At 42.8% G+C, this 17,400-nt stretch overlaps 1 protein-coding gene across 2 annotated transcripts in view; it reads left to right on the top strand.

Moving 5' to 3' along the window:
• The window catches only part of XRCC4 (X-ray repair cross complementing 4), a 488,621-nt gene that overhangs the window by 337,599 nt on the left and 133,622 nt on the right, over positions 1-17,400 (top strand). For both annotated transcript variants that reach the window (XM_068247937.1, XM_068247936.1), the window contains one exon: positions 8,514-8,664. In XM_068247937.1, coding sequence (XP_068104038.1) covers positions 8,514-8,664 — 151 coding nt within the window. The remainder of the gene's footprint in view (positions 1-8,513; positions 8,665-17,400) is intronic.

The following is a 17,400-nucleotide window of genomic DNA, read 5'->3' as shown; positions in this document are numbered from 1 at the left end:
TAAAAATCAATTTTCCGCTAACTTTTGACAAAAAATAAAATCTTCTATGAACTCACCATACTCCTAACGGAATACCTTGGGGTGTCTTCTTTCTAAAATGGGGTCATTTGTGGGGTTCCTATACTGCCCTGGCATTTTAGGGGCCCTAAACCGTGAGGAGTAGTCTGGAAATCAAATTCCGCAAAATGACCTGTGAAATCCTAAAGGTACTCATTGGACTTTGGGCCCTTTAGCGCAGTTAGGGTGCAAAAAAGTGCCACACATGTGGTATCGCCGTACTCGGGAGAAGTAGTATAATGTGTTTTGGGGTGTATTTTTACACATACCCATGCTGGGTGGGAGAAATAACTCTGTAAATGGACAATTGTGTGTAAAAAAAGTGAAAACATTGTCATTTACAGAGATATTTCTCCCACCCAGCATGGGTATGTGTAAAAATACACCCCAAAACACATTATAGTACTTCTACTGAGTATGGCAATACCACATGTGTGGCACTTTTTTGCAGCCTAACTGCGCTAAGGGGTCCAAAGTCCAATGAGCACCTTTAGGCTTTACAGGGGTGCTTACAATTTAGCACCCCCCAAAATGTCAGGACAGTAAACACACCCCACAAATGACCCCATTTTGGAAAGTAGACACTTCAAGGTATTCAGAGAGGAGCATAGTGAGTCCGTGGCAGATTTCATTTTTTTTTGTCGCAAGTTAGCAGAAATGGAAACTTTTTTTTTTTTTTTTTTTTTTGTCACAAAGTGTCATTTTCCGCTTACTTGTGACAAAAAATAATATCTTCTATGAACTCACTATGCCTCTCAGTGAATACTTTGGGATGTCTTCTTTCCAAAATGGGGTCATTTGGGGGGTATTTATACTATCCTGGAATTCTAGCCCCTCATGAAACATGACAGGGGGTCAGAAAAGTCATAGATGCTTGAAAATGGGAAAATTCACTTTTTGCACCATAGTTTGTAAACGCTATAACTTTTACCCAAACCAATAAATATACACTGAATGTTTTTTTTTTTATCAAAAACATGTTTGTCCACATTTTTCGCGCTGCATGTATACAGAAATTTTACTTTATTTGAAAAATGTCAGCACAGAAAGTTAAAAAAATCATTTTTTTGCCAAAATTCATGTCTTTTTTGCTGAATATAATAAAAAGTAAAAATCGCAGGAGCAATCAAATCGCACCAAAAGAAAGCTTTATTAGTGACAAGAAAAGGAGCCAAAATTCATTTAGGTGGTAGGTTGTATGAGCGAGCAATAAACCGTGAAAGCTGCAGTGGTCTGAATGGAAAAAAAGTGGCCGGTCCTTAAGGGGCGAAAAGACTGTGGTCCCGAAGTGGTTAAAGAGAACCCGAGGTGTGTTTAAAGAATGTTATCTGCATACAGAGGCTGGATCTGCCTATACAGCCCAGCCTCTGTTGCTATCCCAAACCCCACTAAGGTCCCCCTGCACTCTGCAATCCCTCATAAATCACAGCTGTGCTGTGAGGCTGTGTTTACATCTGTAGTGTCAGTCTCAGCTGCTCCCCCGCCTCCTGCATAGCTCCGGTCCCTGCTCCCGTCCCTTCCCTCCAATCAGCAGGGAGGGAAGGGATGCAGGCGGGGACTGGAGTTCTGCAGGAGGCGGGGAGAGCAGTAGACTGACACTATAGAGATAAACACAGCCAGCTCTGACAAGCTGTTTGTCAGCAGCGTGGCTGTGATTTATGAGGGATTGCAGAGTGCAGGGGGACTTTAGGGGGGTTTGGGATAGCAACAGAGGCTGGGCTGTATAGGCAGATCCAGCCTCTGTATGCAGATAATATTCTTCAAACCCACCTCGGGTTCTCTTTAAAATAGTTCAATCTACCATAATTAAAATCCACACATTTTATGTGGCCATTTGTCCCGTTTATTGCAACGTTAAAATTATATCCCTAGAACAATGTATGGTGACAATATTTTATTTGGAAATAAAGGTGCATTTTTTCTGTTTTACATCCATCACTAATTTGTATCCCAATATTTAATAATTATATGCCCTCTTGTCATAGATATTATTATTTTTTTCCCCTAAAGTCAGTAGGTGTATTTTACTATTTGGCCACAAGGTGTCCCTGCTCAGCAAAAATCTTATTAGCGCACTTTGTACGCTAATAGGATACAATGTATCATTACATTGTAACTAGAGGAAGTGATATAGGCTTCCATCGGAAGCTTTCGATCACAGTGGCGGCGGGGAGATTATGAATGGAAACATTGTTTCCATTCATAAATTTAGCGATCGGCGCTGGATATCAGCGGCGGGAGAAAGCGCAGCGGCTGTATGTAAAGAATAAACACTGTTTTTGAAGAAAAACGGTGTTTATTCTTGGCAGACATGCTCGGATTTGTCCCCTGCAGCCAATCCCCCCAACAGTGCGATGGTGGGCATCTGCCCGCACAATCGCCTGTAGACCACCCTAACTGCAGGGATGTGACTATTGCGTCCCTGTGGCTCTAGCTGCTGCCGCTGCAGACGTGAAACTCACGTCTGCGTGGCCTAAATGGTTAATTTACGCGTGATCCTTTAAAGTGGCACGCAATGTGTTTGTAGCAAGACCGCGTTACTTTACTAGCGCAGTCACTACTAAGTTAATGAAGTATTGTGGTGGCTCTAAAAACACTTCACAAGGCACTTCAAAGTATCGCACGTAATGTAAGAGCACACACTAGGCTGACAGGAGCGTGTGTAGCGCACTTGTTAAAATAATTTGTGCTGAATTTCTTGACAAGCACATTACCAGTTAGTGAAACAAGCTGAACGTGTCTCTTAAAGTGGACTTGAACTCTTACACTGGACAACAGGAAAACAGAGAAATGCACTCTGTATGTATTTAGAGAGTTTAGCCTGTCTAATTCCCCTTCATTTGTGTCTAAACACTAATTGTAATTTGATCCTTCCCCTGTATCACATGACTGCCTATGGCAGTTAAGCAGATAAGGCCATTTGAAAGTACAGGCTGTAAACAATATGTCTGCTTCCATGAATCAGGAAGTAGAAACAGCGCAGATTTATTTTAGGATTTGTATCAGCTGTTACAAAGAAATGTTTTTTTGTTTAAAGAGACACAGAAGTCTCAAGAAAATCATCTTTTTATTTAAAAAATGTGTTTAACATGCTAGCCCTACCTAGACTTCTGCATCCCCACCGCGGAAATCTATCTAAATCCCCCCTAACTCCCACCTCCTTCTCCCCTGCAAAATCCACGACTTTCTTGGTAATGGATTTTGCTGCAGTTGGAGGCAGAGCTATGAGCCGCAGCTCTGCCTCCATTTGCATCTATCATCTGCTTATCTCCGCCTCTCCCCCGCCCCTCTCAGTGAAGAAAGACTGAGGGGCGGAGGAGAGGCGGCGATCCGGGCTGACAGACTAGTGTGAGGCAGAGCTGCGGCTCATAGCTCTGCCTCTCACTGAAGCGCTCCCCGCAGTGTGCCCGGGGAGTTAGGAGGGATTTAGTTAGATTACAGCCGCGGGAATACGGCGGTTTAGGTAGAGCTAGCATATTAAACACATTTTTTAAATAAAAATATGTTTTTCTTGAGACTGCAGAGTCTCTTTAAAGATTATTATGCTGTTGTGTATCTTTTAGAGCAGAAAGGACATTCTGAGTTCAGATCTGCTTTAAAGTGACTGCATGGATACCTTTTTTTTTTTGGGGGGGGGGGGGATTCCAGGTATCCTGGAAGCAGAAGCACATTGTGTGGCTATAAACACATCACAGTTTGTTGTTGTTTTTTTATTATTATTATTTTAGTTTGACTAAAAACTAACTTAAAGTGAGATTGATCTGGGGGGCTGCCATATTTGTTTCCTTTAAAACAATATTAATTGCCTGGCTGTCCTGTTAATTTTTCATGCATCAGTAGTGTCCAAGTCCTTGAAACAAGCATGTGAGTAATCCAGTCAGACTTGAGTCAGAGCACCTGATCTACTGTGTGCTTGTTCAGAGTCTATGGTTAAAAGTATCAGAGACACAGGATCAGCAGGACAGTGAGGCAATCGCATTTTTTAAAAGAAAATAACTTAAGGTTCCCGATAAATTTTCAAGAAAGCACAACATGTTCATAGCATAGAAAGATAAACACTGAGACAATGAAAGATGATGCTGCAACACATACAACATTCTGTGTGTTTGTTTAGCCAATAACTGATGGGGGTCACAGGGGCACAAATGGTTGGTGAGGTTTTGGGACCTCGACTTATTACATTAGCTGTCTTACCTGGACTGATAAGGACTATAAAATAAGTACATCAGTTCAAATTAATACAGTGAGGAACCATTACTGAGGGAGAATTAAAAACAAGATTATTTGAAAACGGGTATCAGGTTTCACACACTACAGTATTACAAATGTTTATGTTGCACATAAGATACATTTCCTCTGCTCTCTGTGAGAGAAAGCTCTGCCTGTCTCTGACTGAGCTCTCTGCACACAGAGTTAACAGATACATTGTGAGACCTTGTTCACATTATAGGTGTTTTTGTAAAAATTGAAGCGCGGCCGATATTTCAAAATCGCCCTGTTTGAAAACGCTTGTGCAATGATTCTCTATGAGAGAGTTTATATCTGAGCGGTTTGTTTGCGATCCGCTTAGAGAAGCGGTGCTTGGGCCATTTTTGAGGTGATTTGCCTCAATGGAAGGTATAGGCAAAAGGCTTACAAAATCACTTTGACAAGCGATTGCATGAGCGTTTTTTTTTTAAATACATTGTATTGATTGTTTTCAGATTTTTTTTCCCGGATCAAAAGACGGAAGCGCTCTGCAAAAACGTTTACAAAAATGCCCACAAAAACGAGCGAACGCGCAGAAAATTGACGGAAAACTTTTTTTTAAAAAACGTGGGAAAAAAGCCCACTGCAGACAGACACTCTAGCCGAATGCAATGTGAACAAGGCCTGAGGGAATCCCCCCTCCCCTCATGGCTTAAAGTTTGCTGTCAGAATTTCAGCAGACTGCCTTCAGGAAAATGTGAAAGGAATTAGATAACAGTAATCAAACAGATAAGCAGTGAAATGTATACACCAGCACTTAGCAGCACTTCTCAAACATTTTCATATCTCAATTGAAAAAAAAAACATGTTAATCGATAGTGTCCCTTTAAAACAGAAGGCAATTGCAATTATTCAGACTGGAGTGAGCATATAAGGTCTCCCACAATACATCACTGCTGAATATGCAAATCATCAATTTGTTGTCTCCAGGGCTGGATTTGTACTCTTTACCGCCCAAGGCAACTGTCACCAGCTGACCCCTTCAGTATAGGTAGCGAGATCACCCTACCCTCCAGTACATCCAAGTAGCAAGAATGGTCAGCACACCAATCTTCAACGCACATATTAATTTATTGTGCCAGTTTCCACACGATACACCAACAATTGTTTCGGGGGTCACACTGGGTCCCCCTTTATCAAGGCATGTGGTTACCACATTACCACATGTAACCACATGCCTTGATAAAGGGGGACCCTGTGTGGCCCCCGAAACAATTGTTGGTGTACCGTGTGGAAACTGGCACAATAAATTAATATGTGCGTTGAAGATTGGTGTGCTGACGATTCTTGCTATTTGGATGTACTGCTGTGACATGCCCATGTCATTTCGTCAAGCACCCACAATTGAACTGATGGTGTGCCGACTTCTCTCTTGAACTGTATCTACCCTCCAGTATAGGTAGCCAGATGACCCCTCCCCCCCTTTCCCTCCAGTATAGTTAGCCAGATTACTCCCTTAATCCCTCCTTTTCCCATCCCCCTTTCAGTATAGGTAGCCAGCTTGCCTTCACACTTCAGCAGCCATCAGTGTCACTCATTTCTCAACTCGTCTCCAGTGCTGAAGCTTTCTCTTCCTTTCTGTCTACAAAGCTGCCCAAGTCCATAGCCGCCGGCCACAATGCAAACGTGCACAGAGAGCATGATGGCTGCTGCACAGACAGCTAGCAGCACAGTACTGCAGTCAGGTGCTCACCTGATCTCCCTGCATTGCAGCATTTGCAAGACTGCAAATGCTTCACCAGTTTAGCCTGCTGCTTTGGTGCCCTTGCTCCTGTGGTGCCCTAGGCCATGGCCTAGGGGGCCTTGGCCTAAATCCGGCCCTGGTTGTCTCTGAAAGGTAATAACACCTCCAGATTTGCCTATTCAGCAGTGATGCATTGTGGGAGACCTCATATGCTCACTCCAACCTGAATAATCGCAAATTAATTAATTCACTGCAAGCTAATTGATTGGCAGCTATTGGATTTGATGCCCTTTATTTCTGTTCTTGGTCAGTGGGAATTTGCCCACTGGGAGAATGTGTCACCCACTGCAGTAGTTGATCATGACTCCAGTGGTGTGTATATACAGCTAAATAAGTGTTGTGGTGTTTTCAGTGGGTAGTGTAAATGCTAACTTTCATTTTGGCCATATACTACAGTTGGTACTCCTGCAGTGCAATAGTTGCATTAGTATTACCCACTTTACCTAATTGTGGAAAAGGTTATTTTAGGAGGTTGTAGTTGAAAAACTTTGCAAAACCTATTAACAAGACTCCTAAGCTACGTACTCACCACCCGACGGGTCCTCTTGGCCACGGAGGTTAAGTGACGCCTCTTCCTGCTCGCAACATCGCGTGACTACACGACTGGCGCAAAAGGGAAGTAACAGATTGAGGTACTTTGCGTGGAGTCTTAATGATATGTTGGAATATGTTGGCGCTTTTTAAATCAATAATAATAATAATAATATACAGGCACATCAGACAATGTACAGACAGCACTGTCTGAGGGGCACACTTATGTGCTGCACAACACCCTGTCCCATTCATTGTCCTCGATTGGGGTCAGTGCTACAATGAAGAGCAGCACAGGTAACGTGCATTTCTGTAAAACATACGGCCACCTGCATTGTATTACAATTTAAGTGTGTGCACAAGCCCTTAGCAATGAGATCTTTGTATGGTTACACTAATGCATTAAGACAGCACTGCCAGTTGCATTGCTATCCTAGTTTCAGATCTGGCCAGGAACCTTTCAGCATTCGCTCTCTGTGATTTGGTGGGTGGCCTCTGAGTGCTCCACTTTCTTCACTCAGTCCAAGCGGGATGTTAATTGATACCAATTTTTGTTATCATAATAGATAAAAATGGAAATATGTTTCTTGATGATACATAATATAAACTTGAGGGTAAATAGTCTTACATGAAACAACAAACAGAATACCCTTCAGCACCACGGAATATGCTGACGCTTTATAAATCAATAATAATGATACCCAAGCAGCTCGGGGTGACCCAGAACCACTAGCAAAGTATAGGGGACTAAAAGAGACAGAAAAGCCCTACTACTAAAAAGTGTAATTTGCCTTATTAAAGAGGAACTCCAGTGAAAATAATGTAGTAAAAAAAAAGTGCTTCATTTTTTACCATAATTATGTATAAATGATTTAGTCAGTGTTTGCTCATTGTAAAATCTTTCCTCTCCCCGATTTACATTCTGACATTTATTACATGGTGACATTTTTACTGTGGGCAGGATATGTAGCTGCTCCTAGCTGTTTTGGCTGTTAGAGACAGCTGTAAACAGCTATTTCCTGTCTGTGAACCTTGTTACATTGTAACAAACTGCCAAAAGTACCACGGCGGTACTCAGAGCTTCTTGTGGGAGGGGTTTCAGCACAAAATCAGTCATATAGCGCCCCCTGATGGTCTGTTTGTGAAAAGCATTATATTTCTCATGTAAAAGGGGATATCAGCTACTGATTGGGATAAAGTTCAATTCTAGGTTGTAGTTTCTCTTTAAAACAGAAGCTATTTGAGATAATTCAACAAAGCTCAGATGCAAATTATCTCTTTATGCCCCTGAAGCCAAGCACACAGCCAGAACCGCTGGTATATAGCAGGCCTAAAGTCTATAGCTTACACATTTTACATAGCCACACATTTATAAGCTATAGTCTTGCTATACACCAGCGGTTCTGGATGTGAGCCTGGCTTCAGGGGCATATAGAGATCATTTGCATATTCAGGAGTAATGCATTATGGGAAAGCACAGTTGCTCACTTTAAGCTGAATTATTGTAAATACCCTCTGTTTTAAGAAGGCAAACTACACTGAATGAAACAAGAAACACGTTCTAATATCATTTTCCTTATCACCCATTTCAAATCCATTTGTCAGTTTCTCCAAACCCTTGCGGAGTGTGTATCGTTATGACTTTTGTGTGTCAGGAAGATACAATTCTTGTTTCTTTGCATTACAGTATGCAGTGTTTATATAGTGAGTATGACGTTTTAGATTATTTCTCATGAAAGTCCTATAATGTTTCAGAAGGCTGCATTTTCAGTCTACTACGTTAATAAATGGCATTGCTGGGAACATTCTACTAATATTGGGGAGGGGATGGAGGCTAAAATTGCTCTGTACAAATCTGTATAATATGTTTTTGGAAAATCTGGAACTACAAGTTGATACAGATTCATTTATCCGCTGTGGATTATTGTTGCAGCTCCACCTCCAGTATCCAGACGCCGATCTCTTGTACAGACTCCTGACGACTCTCCAGATATCGCTCCGAGCAGAAAGCGGAGACAGCGAGGGCAGAAAATTCCATACACGGGACTAAAGGAGAACACATCTCAGCCTGAGCATCAGGAAAGGTACATTATCCTAATTGTAAAACTTGTGATTGTAAATAAGAAAGGCGTGATCTGAAGACGTTTCCACTTGTCATTAATTCATAACAGCATAAAGTAGAAGACATTACGTTATTCAAGATACCCAATTTCATATTACTTATTATTATTATTTAGTAGTTATATATAGCGCCAACATCTTACGCAGCGCTGTACAGTATATATTGTCTTGTCATGAACTGTCCCTCAAGGAGCTCACAATCTAGTCCCTACCATAGTCATATGTCTATATCATGTAGTGTATGTATTGTAGTCTAGGGCCAATTTAGGGGGGGGGAGCCCATTAACTTATCTGTATGTTTTTGGGATGTGGGAGAAAACCAAAGTGCCCGGAGGAAACCCACTCAGACACAGGGAGAACATACAAACTCCTTGCAGATAGTGCCCTGGCTGAGATTCGAACCAGTGACCCAGCGCTGCAAGGCCAGAGCGCTAACCACTGCGCCACCGTGCTGCCCTATTTGCCCTATTTTCAGCGTCAGAAACCCTTCCTGTACATACATACTGCTGTATATTGGTATGAAACCTTGCCCTCCCAGTGATGTTTAACCTAGGTTATTTAGTTAGGCAGGCTTTTCTTCCCAGTGCATTCTGGGAGACCAGGTGTTGCTTTTGCTTACTTCAGGATACACAACAAATAGATATTTGGATATTTGCTCCTTGCCAGCAGTCACAATATTGCCACCTGTTATAGTTACATAGTTACATAGTTACATAGTTATTTTGGCTGAAAAAAGACATACGTCCATCGAGTTCAACCAGTACAAAGTACAACTCCAGCCCGTCCCCCACATACCCCTGTTGATCCAGAGGAAGGCGAAAAAAACCCCACCAGGCATGGTCCAATTAGCCCCAAATGGGAAAAATTCCTTCCTGACTCCAGATGGCAATCAGATAAAATCCCTGGATCAACATCATTAGGCATAACCTAGTAATTGTAGCCATGGATGTCTTTCAACGCAAGGAAAGCATCTAAGCCCCCTTTAAATGCAGGTATAGAGTTTGCCATAACGACTTCCTGTGGCAATGCATTCCACATCTTAACCACTCTTACTGTAAAGAACCCTTTCCTAAATAAATGGCTAAAACGTTTTTCCTCCATGCGCTGCTCATGTCCTCTAGTCCTTTGAGAAGGCCTAGGGACAAAAAGCTCATCCGCCAAGCTATTATATTGCCCTCTAATGTATTTATACATGTTAATTAGATCTCCTCTAAGGCGTCTTTTCTCTAGACTAAATAAACCCAGTTTATCTAACCTTTCTTGGTAAGCGAGACCTTCCATCCCATGTATCAATTTTGTAGCTCGTCTCTGCACCTGCTCTAAAACTGCAATATCTTTTTTGTAATGTGGTGCCCAGAACTGAATTCCATATTCCAGATGTGGCCTTACTAGAGAGTTAAACAGGGGCAATATTATGCTAGCATCTCGAGTTTTTATTTCCCTTTTAATGCATCCCAAAATTTTGTTCGCTTTAGCTGCAGCGGCTTGGCATTGAGTACGATTATTTAACTTGTTGTCGATGAGTACTCCTAAGTCCTTCTCCAAGTTTGATGTTCCCAACTGTATCCCATTTATTTTGTATGGTGCTAGACCATTGGTACGACCAAAATGCATGACTTTACATTTGTCAACATTGAATTTCATCTGCCATGTATGTGCCCATATAGCCATCCTATCCAGATCCTGTTGCAATATGACACTATCTTCCTGAGAGTTGATGATTCTGCACAATTTTGTATCATCTGCAAAAATAGCAACATTGCTCACTACTGCATCTACTAGGTCATTAATAAATAAATTGAAGAGCACTTGACCCAGTACAGACCCCTGTGGGACCCCACTGCTAACAGTCTCCCATTTTGAGTACGATCCATTGACCACAACTCTTTGTTTTCTGTCCATTAGCCAGTTCCCTATCCATGCACACAAACTCTTCCCCAGTCCTTGCATCCTCAACTTTTGCACCAGACTTCTGTGGGGAACAGTGTCGAAGGCCTTTGCAAAGTCCAAGTATATCACATCTACAGCATTCCCAATATCCATATTAGCATTCACTACCTCATAAAAGCTGAGCATGTTACTCAAACAGGACCTGTCTTTAGTAAACCCATGTTGATGCTGAGAAATAAGATTATTTTCTACTATGAAGTCATGTATAGTATCTCTTAGTAACCCCTCAAATAGTTTGCATACAACTGATGTTAAGCTTACAGGTCTATAATTTCCTGGATCAGATTTTTTGCCCTTCTTAAAGAGAATCTGTATTGTTAAAATCGCACAAAAGTAAACATACCAGTGCGTTAGGGGACATCTCCTATTCCCCTCTGTCACAATTTCGCCGCTCCCCGCCGCATTAAAAGTGGTTAAAAACAGCTTTAAAAAGTTTGTTTATAAACAAACAAAATGGCCACCAAAACAGGAAGTAGGTTGATGTACAGTATGTCCACACATAGAAAATACATCCATACACAAGCAGGCTGTATACAGCCTTCCTTTTGAATCTCAAGAGATCATTTGTGTGTTTCTTTCCCCCCTGAGGGGGGAGTTCATAGCAGAACCACAACACTGAAGAACTTGGCAGCCTTCCAGACACAGGCTGACAAGTCTGACAAGGGAAAGATACATTGATTTATTACAGAGACTGTGATAGTACAAAGTGTTGCAGTAAGCCAGAACACATTAGAATAGCTTTTGGAACTTGTAGGATGATAAAAAACAGGATGCAATTTTTGTTACGGAGTCTCTTTAAATAATGGGAAAACGTGGGCTGTACGCCAATCCACTGGGACTCTGCTAGTTGCAAGAGAGTCACAAAAGATAAGATAAAGGGGCTTAGCTATAACTGAACTTAATTCTCTTAGGACCCGAGGATGCATGCCATCCGGGCCAGGTGCCTTGTCTATTTTTAATTTATTTAGTCTTGCCTTTACTTCTTCCTGCGTTAAGTATTTAATATTACAGTTAGAAGATTGAGACTCTTCTGCCTCTGTAATTTGCAACAGTGCTGTTTCCTTTGTGAAGACAGAAGCAAAGAAAGCATTTAATAACTCTGCCTTACCTTGGTCGTCCACCATTGAGTTCCCACCCTCATCCTTTAGGATTCCTATACAGTCAACCTTTCTTTTTTTAGAGTTGATGTACTTGTAAAACTTTTTTGGGTTAGATTTGATATCCCTAGCGATTTGATTTTCAGCTTCGATCTTTGCCAGCCTAATTTCTTTTTTACAATTTTTATTGCACTCCTTATAATTGCTTAGTGCAGCCTCAGTCCCCTCCTGTTTTAGGACCTTATAGGCATTCTTTTTCCTCTTCATTTTATCCCTAACCTTTCTATTCATCCATAGAGGCCTTTTTTTATTCCTAGACATTTTGTTTCCATATGGGATATACATACTACAATATTGATTGAGAATACGTTTAAAAGCTTGCCATTTCCCTTCAGTGTCGTCCCCTTGTAGTACATTATCCCAGTTCACCAAACTTAGTGCCTGCCTAATTTGATTGAACTTTGCTTTTCTAAAATTCATAGTTTTAGTGGTCCCGCTGCCCCGTGGCCTATCAGTCACCAGATCAAACGTTATCATGTTGTGATCACTATTTCCCAAATGTTCTTGAACCTGCACATTTGATACATTATCTGGTCTATTAGAAATGATCAGATCCAGTAACGCATTCCCCCTAGTTGGTTCCGTTACCATTTGAGTCAAGTAATTGTCCTGTAGTGCTGCCAGAAATCTGCTGCTTTTACCAGAATGGGTAGCCTCAATACCCCAGTCAATGTCTGGAAAGTTGAAGTCGCCCATAATTATGACCTCGTTTTTACTTGCAGCTTTTTCAATCTGCTGTAGTAATCGCAGTTCTGCAGCTTCATTAATAAGAGGTGGTCTGTAGCATACCCCAATAAGCAATTGGCAACTTTTATTTCCACCATGAATATTTACCCAAACGGACTCCACATCTTCGCAATCTTCCTCCATCTCATCGTTGAGGACAGCTGTAAAAGAATTCTTAACAAAGAGACAAACCCCTCCACCTTTTTTCCCTGTTCTATCCCTCCTAAACACATTGTATCCTTTTAAATTAGCTATCCAGTCATGGCTTTCATCCATCCATGTCTCGGTTATTCCCACAATGTCATAGCCTTTGTCATTCAGAATGAACTCTAGTTCGTCTATTTTATTTGCAAGGCTCCGAGCATTGGTTACCATGCACTTTATATTTTTACCAACACATTTACCAATTTTGTTTACACGAAATGGGCTACTTGAAGTTTTACCAACCTCCTTAATCTTTACACTGTCTCCACCCCCCTCTCCACCCCCCATAATGTTAGGCTCCCACTGTCTTTTTACCTTATCTTGTCTACATATTGAGACCTTATCCTCCCGCCTCCCCCCAGATCCTAGTTTAAAATCTCCTCCAACCGTTTAGCCATCTTCTCCCCCAATGCAGCTGCACCCTCCCCATTAAGGTGCAGCCCATCCCTGCTGTAGAACCTGTAGCCGACTGCAAAGTCTGCCCAGTTCTCCAGGAACCCAAACCCTTCCTTCCTACACCAATTTCTCAGCCACTTATTTAACTCCCTAAGCTCCCTCTGTCTCTCAGATGTAGCGCGTGGCACTGGCAGTATTTCAGAGAACACCACCTTGGAGGTCCTTGCTTTAAGTTTATCTCCAAGTACCTGAAAATCATTTTTGAGGACCTTCCATCTCCCACTAACTTTGTCATTGGTGCCAATGTGTACCATGACAGCTGGGTCTTCCCCAGCCCCACCCAATAATCTGTCAATTCTTTCCGCTACATGCCGAACCCGAGCACCCGGGAGGCAACAGACTGTACGGCATTCACGGTTTCTTCGACAGATTACCCTATCTGTGCGCCTAATAATTGAATCCCCTACCACCAGTACCTGTCTAGCCTTAGCTGCACTCCTATTCCCTTTCTCGTTACAGCAGTCTGCCCCTTGGTTGCTAAGGAGCACATCCTGCTGCAGCATTGCTACTCCAGAATCATCCTCCCCAATATTACGCAAACAAGCATACTTATTAGTGAGGGACAACTCGGGACTAGCCTCCCTGTCACTTTTTCCCCTACCCCTTCTAACTGTGACCTAACTAGCGGCTACCACTGCTTCTTGCTCAGGCTTTACTCCACCCACCTCATCTTCACCGATTCCATCCAGTGTCTGGATCGTGAGATCCAAGCTCATCTCCATGTTGTGTATGCGTCTCAGTGTTGCGAGATGCTTATTTAGCTCTGCGACTTCCGCCTCTAACTGAGCAACACGCACACACCCAGGGCAACAGTAAACACCCTCAATCCGCTGATCAAGGCATGCATACATGTCACAGGATGTACACTGTACAGCATAGTCCAACATGATGACTATTGTGTGGGGAAATTTTATTTAAAGTAAACTGTGGCGGTAAAAGTTGAAAAGGGAGAGGGAGTGAAGTTCGGGAGTGAGTGCAGCTGGGGTGGAAGAGGGGGAGGGGTGGAGGGGGAGTGAGTAAGGTTGGGGTGGAGGAGGGGGAGTGAGTAAAGCTGGGGCGGAGTCCTCAAAACTTAAAGACTACACCACAACGTGTTAGCACATCCTAACCAATGCAAAGAACCGCAATATTGTTTCAATTTTTTTTTTTATTTTGTTTTACCTGCTTCCTCTCACCTCTCTCTTTGTGCCTGTGTTGTAACGCCTGTTTTTAACGCCTATGCCACTTGTGTCGAAGCCACTTAGTGAGCAAGCCACAGACTGAGCAAGCTCAGTACTGAGTCCTGAAGCTGACCAAATACCTCCTGTTACAGCTAATCCCTCCCCTAGCTAATTACCTGCCTGGAAAAAGAGGAAAAAAAATGTACTTTTAAAAACTTTTAAAACTAACACTTGCGGCTAGATATCTGATGAACTGCAATGCACAAGCCCACCAGATATCAAAGCAGCAAAACACAAATTTACAAACAACAGCAATATAATATAATCAGAGCTCACAATTCCCAGAAGTGAAGTGAAACAGCCCACCACCAAGATTAAGGCTTTGGCCTACACTTCCTGTTTAATATATCACCTGTGTTACAGCTAATCCCTCCCCCTAGCTAATTACCTGCCTGTTGCAAGCACACTAGAGGAAAAAAAAATGTACTTTTAAATGTCAGAATGCAAAGTAAGGTGAGGAAAGATTTTACAAATGGGCAACCATTGACTAAATCATTTGTAAATGAATTTTGTGAAATACAAGCATTGTAATCTTTTAGTTACATTCCTCTTTTAAAGGCCAACAATGATACCCCTATGAGCTGTGTATGGGCATAGGTGTACTCTTACTTAAAGGAATCATCAGGCAAATAAAAAAAAAAAAGCTTTACTCACCTGGGGCTTTCTCCAGCCCCTTGCAGCCGACTCTCCCACGCTGACCGCTCCGCTCTCCGCCGTCCCGGGCTCCCGAGACCAACCCCGAGGTCGTCCTTACTGCGCCTGCGTGAACCGGCGCTGTCAATCAAGCCCACGTTGTACTGCGCAGGAGATGCTGCTTGCTTTTTTGGCAGGTGGAAACAGCTGTTCTTTCCCACAATGCAACAGGGCTCTCACAGTGTGATGTCAGGACCTCAGAGCTGTGAGGCGCTGATATCACACTGTGGGAGCCATACAGAGCCCCCTGATGAGCTGTTTGAGAAAAGGAATAGATTTCTCATGGGAAAGGGGGTATAATCTACTGATTGGGATGAAGTTCAATTCTTGGTTACGGTTTCTCTTTAAGTACCTACTGGCCGAACGTCAAGATTTCATACTGTTGTGCTCTATATGAAGCGTCTGTGATCACTGATGTTGGACAAGGATCAGTAAAAAAGCTGCATGTTCTATTGTTGTTTTTTGAAGCAGTTTTTTCTTACAGATTTGTTTCCCCACATCCCTTAAGGTGGCCATACACTGGTCGATGTGCCATTAGATCGACCAGCTGACAGATCCCTATCTGATCGAATCTGATCAGAGAGGGATCGTATGGCTGCCTTTACTGCAAACAGATTGTGAATCGATTTTAGCATGAAACCGATTCACCATCTGCTGAGCTGCTCCTGCCGCCTGTCCCGTCCCCCCGTATACATTACCTGATGCTGGCTCCCGGGCATCTTCTCCGCATTGCACGGCTCTGTTCCGGCTCCATCCCGACGCTTCCTGTGTTACTCCGTGACCAGGAAGTTCAAATAGAGCGCCCTCTATTTGAACTTCCTGGTCACTGCAGTGACACAGGAAGCGCCGGGATGGATGGAGCCGGAACAGAGCCGTGCAGCGCGGAGAAGACGCCCGGGAGCCAGCCTCCGGTAATGTATACTTGATCGGATCGGCCGCCGCTAGCGACGCGCACTTTACCCGCGGGCGATCGAGGGTAATTTCCCGCACGGCGCGATCGACGGACCGATCCGATTTCGGGAGGAAATCGGATCGGCGGCTGCATTTACCGCGAACGATTGGCAGCAGATTCGATCCCAGGATCGAATCTGCTGTCGAAACGGCCGCGAATCGAGCCAGTGTATGGCCTGCTTTAGTGTCAAACACTGGCTACAATATTGAATAGTGACAAAACAGAAGTCAGGATCCATACCATAAACAGGAAATTGCCTGGCACAGATTGATTCCTTTTTATGCCCAGTAATGAGACTGCCACATTTTATCAGCGTGCCAGTTTTATCAATGTTTCTTCTGTTGACCATTACTGAAGCCATTCCCAAGTGTAGCATCCTCTCTTAGCTATGGCATCAGACATTTTTATGCTATTTGTGGGGTAGATGCAGATATCATACAGCAATTTAAAAAAAAAGGGTACACACACTTTTACATAGTGATACTCATTTGAAATATTCTTACTTTATAGTAAAGATCTGATTCCTCCATGAGGATCAGAATGATTAGACATCTCCATGCAGCAATACTCCTGTTTGTGCACATTTACCTCGCCAAATATAGACTTATTATTATTGATTTATAAAGCATACATTTTATAAAGCATGGTTTATAAACCAATTCCGTGGTGGTGCACAAAGTAAAGTGAAGTGAACCTTGGCTTCCCATGTCATTTCTGCATGCTCCTGATGGTGACCCTGATGGGACCTTATTATCATTTGGAGCTTGTGTGGTTTGTTTAGCTTCACAGACGATTTATTAAGAACTTGATTGTGTAGATCTACCTTGAGAAGTTCAAATCTTTTCCTGTTCTGTCCAAAAGATAAAACCCTTTCAGCTAAAATGCTTTAGACGTGTAGGGGTCAACTATGTCTTATAGTTTGATTTGGTACTTACTACATCAAACATGTCAGGTTGTCTGGGTCTACTTTGTCCCTTTTCCTGTTTATTGCAATTCTTTGTCAAAAATGTAAATTGACTGAGGTTCAAAACTGTCCATTTGCTTAGCAAGACTACACTTGCTTTCATATGTTTCCTGTACATAAAGACGGTCACTGCCATGGATGTGGTGGATGTGGTGTACGCCCTCAAGCACCAGGGCCACACCTCCATGGCTTCAGATGACAAACCTGTCTCTCTCCTTGCTATATCTAGCAGCACAGTGGGCGTGGTGGTTAGCGCTCTCGCCTTGCAGCGCTGGGTCCCTGGTTTGTATCCCAGCCAGGGCATTATCTGCACTGAGTTTGTATATTGTCCCCATGTCTGTGTTGGTTTTCTCTGGGAACTCTGGCTTCCTCCTACC

This window comes from Hyperolius riggenbachi, chromosome 1 (assembly GCF_040937935.1).
Source record: "Hyperolius riggenbachi isolate aHypRig1 chromosome 1, aHypRig1.pri, whole genome shotgun sequence".
Taxonomy (NCBI): Eukaryota; Metazoa; Chordata; class Amphibia; order Anura; family Hyperoliidae; genus Hyperolius; species Hyperolius riggenbachi.
Note: the sequence above shows the minus strand (reverse complement) of the source record. Positions and strands in the feature narration are given on the sequence as shown.